Raw genomic sequence first — 7,499 nt, 5'->3', positions numbered from 1 at the left:
ATATATATATATATATATATATATATATATATTAAACACATTTGAATGTGCATCTTCAAATTTTTCCTTGAATTTGAAATTAAGATTTATTCCAGATATGTAGTTGCGAACAAATCCTAAAACAAATACGAAGATGCATCTCCGAATTAAATTTTGGAAAAGTGAGGAAACGATGCCCTGAGAGATACATCTCCGAAAACTAAGGACATTTTTTACTTTTTGCCAAGGGTTTGGGAGAACCTATAAGGGCGAGGAAATAAATTACCATGAAATTTTATTTATGGTTGAATATAAGCATATTTGATGGTGAAGTGTGCCAGGTTGCAATATAGTTGTATATATTTGAGGTTTCTTCTTGCCACCCCAAATTTTACTTGACACCCACATCCGCTATGTTTATACCATAACATCTTTTGCGATTTTTTACGTTTTTGAATTTTTTGTGTTTTTTGAATTTTTTGATTTTTTTTAGATCTTATCGGATTTTTGAAGAATTTCACGAGCTTTTATCAAATTTTTGAGATCTATAAATTTGTACCCAATTTTTAAAAACTTACCGAATTTAAACTATCAAATGTTTCAAATACACTATCGAATTTTTCAAAATCCTATGAATTTATCGGAATTTTCAAATATACTATCGGTTTTTTCAAAAAAGTGTGAGTTTTTATCAATTTTTTTAAAAAGTCTACGAGCTTTTATCAGATTTAAAAAAAAATCTATGAGTTTTTATCGAATTTTTTAAAATGCATTATCGAATTTTTTAAAAATCTATAAATTTTTATCGGATTTTTCGAAAAACTCTTTATTTTCAAAAAATCTGATATGTATCGGATTTTTCAAAAAATTTAATATTGTTAATTTATTTTATTTTTCTTATCAAAATGAACTATAAGGATTTAAAAAAAATTATAAAATTATAAAACATATCAAATTTTTCGTTCGCTCTTTTTTATTAAATTTTGATAAAGATATTTTTGTCATTATAAAAATATTGGAGCTGTCAGATCAAACTTGAGAGAGAAACCTCAATAAAGTACGCACTTTGTTCCATTTTGAATTTTTATACTATTACACACATATATGTGCAAGAAATGAAAAATATTAATAAAAGCTAAAGAATTGTAGTGAAAAACTTGTCAGTGCGCTCGAAAGATTCAACTTTCAATGAGACTTGCACTTAAACATGAAAAAGTATAAAGTATTTTAGAATCTAAGGCAAGAGCTTAATCTTAATCCCTTTTAAAATATAGGATGATTAAGATAAAGTGTTTTTTTCCACTATATTATTAAATTATTCAAACAATAATATGGAACTCAATTTAGTTTCATGTCGTTTCAAACAGATAATCTAATTTGATCTGTCTTAATGTTTACGGGTCATAAGCTAAATGAAGTGCCTTAAAGAAAAAGCTAAATAGGTTGTTTATAGATTCAATCAACTCTAAATTTTGTCATAGGGTAGAGAAGCTTGTTGATTTGATATATCAATAATAATAAAATGTGATGTGGATTGGGATGGCACTGGATCAAAACGTAAAGCTACTCAACATTGATGTAACATTCTTTCATTCCTCATAATAACGATCAAATATTCCTTCAGTTGCTTCAAAATATTAAAATTATATTCTTCACCAAAATCAACTTATTAGTTCTTTGTAAAGCATATCCTCGAAATGATGGCTATAGAAACAAATATCTCAAATACACTTCTTTTTTTTGAACTTTTTGAAAGAAAAAAAATTAATTAAAAAAAAAGTAGGTAAAGAACATTGGTTAAATAATTAATAATTTTATTTATTTATAATACAAGTTAAAATTTATAGTCAATAAATCCATCATTTTCTAGAATAAATGTATAATTTATAAGTCTTAACCAATGTCTTAAAGATATTTGTTAGCACAAATGTTTAATAAAATTTTAAAAATAAATATTTTTCTAATATAAATCAAATATTTTTTAACTTGGATGAGAACAATGTAGTGTTATATTTGTCAAAATCTTAAACTAGGGAATCCTCGCCCAACAATTGTGCTGCTCAAGTAGGATCTGAGGAACTCGCCACAAAATCATAAAATATAGGTGGTGAATAACCTCACCTAGTAAGAGAGATGCGGTAAAGACCGCGTATAGGGAGAGAACCTTAGGTCCGAGAGACCCTTATAAATACATCACCCATCAAGGGGATAAGGGACATACTCTAAGTCATACCATCTTCCACAACCTAAAAGAGCACCACGCTCCCAGTAACCACAAACATGACTATTCTAAATCGCTCGCCTGCAATCCTAACAAAGCTTGCCAACAGCAGGGTCTCTCACCTTACGTGAACTGGTCCCTTAAACATCCTCAAAAACCACTGTACAGGAGTTCTCGCTGCCGTGAGCAAACCCTCACCGCCAAAACGTGTTATACACCTACTAAAACCTCTAAGTATTTCTGCCTTTGGTGGAAGAACACACGCACTTGTACTTTTTGACCAATACAGTGGCGTCCACTGTGAGGGGCCGGTAAAACTAACTTGGGACACACCTTCTCTCGTTACCATTATCCTTCCTGTTGTGATCCTTCATTCCTCAATTTAGCCACCCTCAATTATGGTTGCTAGGAGAGCTCAATCCCCTACGCTGGAAGGAACCGGCGGTAGTGGCTATGCCGACGTCATGACATTGATGTGTGCGTCATGGACGAGCTACAACACCATAATTGGACGTTGGAAGATGATGTCCATAACATCAGACATCGTCAGTTAGAGGTCAATCCCCCAGAAGAGGCTGGACTGATAGATCCCCAATCAATCTTAGACGAAATATGGGGGTGTTTGTTCCTGAGGGTTTCAAACCTCTCTCCTTGGCAAAGTTTGACGGATACAATGATTCCTACAAGCACATAGCCTCCATCAACACGCAGATGACCATCATATGAGCGCCAAACTCTCTAAAATATAAGTTGTTATCAGGCACTTTCAAAGATGCCTCCCTCAAATGATACATGGGCCTTTCCCGTTCTTGCATTAATAACTACCAAGATCTGGTCGGGAAGCTGGTACACCGATTTGTAACGCCCCATACTGCTTTCAGGATTACTAAGTGACCCCACAAACTAACACGAGTCTTTTCAACGTGTTTTTCCTCACTCACACATTTTTTGGGAAACTTTCTAGAAGGCCGCACATCCAAATACTACTCCAAGTCAAGCACACTTAACTATTGAGTTCTTATTTGTTAGGCTACCAAAAAGAAGATGCATCTTGTTGGTATAGTTAGTACCAATCAATCCTTATAAGCCTTCCTTCAACCATGCCTTCTTATACTTGTACAACATCAAAATTCTCTCATTCTGATGTGAATTTGGGTGACCACTCACTGCCCTCTACGGTCTCGGATGTTACAATCATCCCCTTCCTCTTCGGCCTCGGGTGTTACATGCCCACTAGCTTCCGCTTGGTTCGTCTCAAACCACATCGTATTGGGAGAGGTTTGCTATAATTCCATTTGTAATGCCACATACTACTTTCAGAATTACCGACTGACCCACAAACCAACGTGAGTCTTTTCAACATGTTTTGTCCTCACTCACACACTTTTTGGGAAACTTTCCAGAAGGTCATCCATCCAAATAATACTCCAAGTTAAGCATACTTAACTATGGACTTCTTATTTGTTAGACTACCCAAAAGAAGATGCATCTTATTGGTATAAGTAGTATCAATCAGTCCTTATAAATTTTCCTTCAACCATGAAGTCCCATACTTGTACAACCTATGGATCCTCTCATTTCGATGTGAATTCAGGAGACCATTCCCTGCCCTATTCGGTCTCAGGAGTTACAACCATCCCCCGCCTTCTTCGGGTTTGGGTGTTACATGCTATGTAACACCCTTAAACCCTAACTCGTGAATAAAAAGAATAAAATCAACATTTTAGGATGCTACTCAAACATAACATGCATACTTTCCAATTAATTTCAAAACTCGCAATGGAATTTAAAATAATTAACATAAACTTCAATTATCTCTTCAATTGAAGTGCTTAATGAAATCAATAAAATCAACATTAACTCAAAACAGATTAAATGGCTTGTTCCCCTATGTTACATACCAGAACAATAGTTACAACTAAACGAAGATAAAGCAATAAAGAAAAGGAAAGGAGCTTCGCAATCCTCTTCCAACTCATAGTAGCACTTACTCCTCTCGAGTATCTGTAAAACACTGCACCGAACAGTACAAAACAAACAATAAAGGGGTGATAGTATGCTCAAATATATTAAAGTTATAAAATAATTACACAACCTAAACTCATTTTCAAAGCATCATAATACACAACAAATGATTCACCCGGACTTGGCAAAATCAAAACTGACGTTGACGTCAACTTCTTCTTGAGTTCTTGAAAACTCTCTTCACACTGAACATTCCATACATAAGCTTGACCTTTCCGAATCAATTGAACCAAAGGCAAAGCTAACTTTGAAAATCCCTCTATAAACATTTTATAGTAACCAGCCAAACCATAAAACTTTTGATCTCAGTAACAGAATTATGAGCCTCCCACTGCAACACGACATCGACCTTGGACATATCAACTTATATACCACCACTAGAAATAACATGACCAAGGAAACTCACTTCTTTCAACCAGAACTCACACTTGGAAAACTTAGCATACAATTTCTTCTCTTGCAAAGTTTGTAACATAACTCTCAAATGTTCTGCATGATTTTCATTTGTCTTGGAATACACTAAAATATCATTGATGAACACAACTATAAATTGATCCAAGTAAGGATGGAAGATCCTATTCATATACTCCATGAATACACATGGCGCATTAGACACACCGAACAACATCGGTGAATACTCGTAGTCGCCATATTGAGTTCTAAACGCATTCTTCAGATTATCTTCTAGCTTTACACGAATCTGATGATAACTCGATTGCAAATCAATCTTACTGAAAATGCAAGCACCAACTAACTGATCCATCAAATCATCAATTCTCGAAAGAGAATACTTATTCTTAATAGTAACCTTATTCAACTTTCGATAATCAACCCACAACCTCATGCTACCATCGTTATTCTTAACCAACAACATTGGTGCTCCCTACGACAACATATTGGGTCTAATAAGTTTCTTCTTAAGAAGATCCTCTAATTCTTTCTTAAATTCATTCATCTCTGAATCATACATTATATAAGGTGTCATCGACACATGAATAGTACTAGGTAATAAGTCTATGGAAAAATCAACCTTGTGCTCTGGCGGCAAATCACTAACGTCATTTGGAAACAAATCTGGAAAATCACGCACAATTGGTAGATCACCAATCACACTATTGTTTTCAGCCTTCAAAGAAGAGAACATTATAAACACTCGAGCATCATTATTTAAGGACTCATCCACTTTCTTAGTAGACATAAACATCATATCTTCACCTTCTTCGAACTCTAGAAACAACATGGACTTGTCGAAACAGTTGATATGAACACGGTTGAACTCCAACCAGTTAATTCCCAGGATAAGATCAAGTTGACTTAACGGTAAGCCAACTAAGTCAATACCAAAGTCCTTACCATATATAGTCAAAGGGAAATTCAAAGAAGCCCACGAAGTAGTCATTGAACCATTAACTTGGGTATCAATGACCATACTCTAAACCATATAAGACATTTAAAGATTCAACTTTATAGCACACTCAAGAGATATAAATGAATGTGTCGCACCTGTGTCAATCATAGAAATCAGATAACACCATTAATAAAGCACGTACCTCGAACCAAGTTATCATATCTAGTAGTCTATGCTCCACTCAAAGCAAAAACTTTCCCTCCAGACTAAGCTTTCTTCGATTTCTGGCACTGCATACTAATGTGACCTGGTTCTCCATGTGGGGACAAGTATGGTTCTACACTTACTATCCTTGAGTTTTAATGATAACAGAGTATAAAGAATAATTTTATACTCTAAAAGTTTGTTGAGTGTGCAGAATATAAACAAGTCGGATAATGGATAAAGTAAAATCTAAACAAGTCAGAAGCTAGAGAAAGCAGACTCTAAATACGCTAGATCCTGAATAGAGAAGACTATGAACAAGCCATACGTTGATCAAAGCTAAAAAAAATAGACTCTGGACTCTGGATAAAAGAGAGACTATGGACTTTGGAAAAATCGACTTTGGACTCTGGATAAGAGAGACTCTGGACTCTAGAGATCATCTGATTCAGAACCAAAGTGATAATATGAAGAAGTTCTATTCTTAAAGTCAAACTCTGGATACACCAGTTAACGCTTAAAAAGTAAACAACCAAGATGCATTCTGATAAATTCAAGCCTCATTTTTACTAGACTGTAAAATCTAATTATCATGGCTCTGAACTTTGATCATCTCATATACGAAGCCAATGATTTAGAGAGAAAAATGAATGAATATTCTAAGAATATAGTACAACTTGAGCGGCAAAATCAAAAGGACAAATACGCTGATATTTCCAAGGAATGTACTGTCAAACAACTATCAAATATTTTCTCTCCACTATCCACGATTTAGGGTTGAACCTCATACCAACTATTACAACTGTGGATTTGAGGAAGTTTCCAATTCTATCCCCCTTTTTTGTGTTTCCTGAACCTTCAATTGGCATCAAAGCTCTGGTACTGGTGTTGACTACTTTGTGTCAAACACTTAATCGTGTCAAATAAAGATTCATATTTTGAAACACAAAATGACACATACAAACAATGATTAATATCAATATTCTTCAAAACCTCCAATCTTTGATGGATAAAAGTTTGACTATTGGAAAAATAGAATCAAAATTTTCTTCATAGATTGTGATGTTGATCTATGGGATATGGTAATAGATGGTTACACACATCCTATAAATGCAAATGGTACAAGCTTGAAAGAAGCAAAATGAATGAGCAAGGATCACAAGAATCATCATAGATCCATAACTATATTGTTGAATGATATTTTCTATTCAAAGTATGAAAATATTACAAATAGAGACTCAGCTAAGTCTATATTTGATTCTTTAAAAATGACTCATGAAGAAAATGAGCAAGTTAAAGAAACTAAAGCCTTGGATTTAATCTAGAAATATGAATCCTTCAAAATGTAAGAGATTGAAATGATTGAGGAAATGTTCTCAAGATTTCAAACTCTTGTAGCTGGATTAAAAGTTTTGAATAAGGGATATACCACTTCAGATCACGTATAGAAAATCATCAAAAGTCTGCCAAAGAAATTAAGACCAATGTGTTGGTGTAAGCCCTAGAGGCCAATACGTTTGGTACTTGTATCGAATTATTTATTAATAATGAAAGGCTTTTTATTTATTATGTTTGTTTAATAAAGTCCCTAGAATAGCTAGTCTGTTGAATGTATCAAGTGTGACTTAATCATGAGATTCCATTAAACATAAGGACACTATTCTTAAAGTATCCGTAGTCGAGCTTTATTATGAAGTGGGATAACATTAAAGCATCAAGACT

General features: G+C 33.9%; 1 protein-coding gene across 1 annotated transcript; it reads right to left on the bottom strand.

The window, feature by feature from the left end:
• Positions 1-5,108: 5,108 nt before the first annotated feature.
• On the bottom strand, positions 5,109-5,654 carry LOC127079933 (uncharacterized). Its single transcript, XM_051020283.1, has one exon. It carries the CDS (start codon positions 5,652-5,654, stop codon positions 5,109-5,111), a length of 546 nt encoding a protein of 181 aa, XP_050876240.1.
• Between the last annotated feature and the right edge of the window lie 1,845 nt (positions 5,655-7,499).

The sequence above is a fragment of the Lathyrus oleraceus genome, chromosome 5 (assembly GCF_024323335.1).
Source record: "Lathyrus oleraceus cultivar Zhongwan6 chromosome 5, CAAS_Psat_ZW6_1.0, whole genome shotgun sequence".
NCBI lineage: Eukaryota > Viridiplantae > Streptophyta > Magnoliopsida > Fabales > Fabaceae > Lathyrus > Lathyrus oleraceus.
The sequence above is the reverse complement of the archived record's forward strand: the minus strand, read 5'-3'. Positions and strand labels throughout refer to the sequence as shown.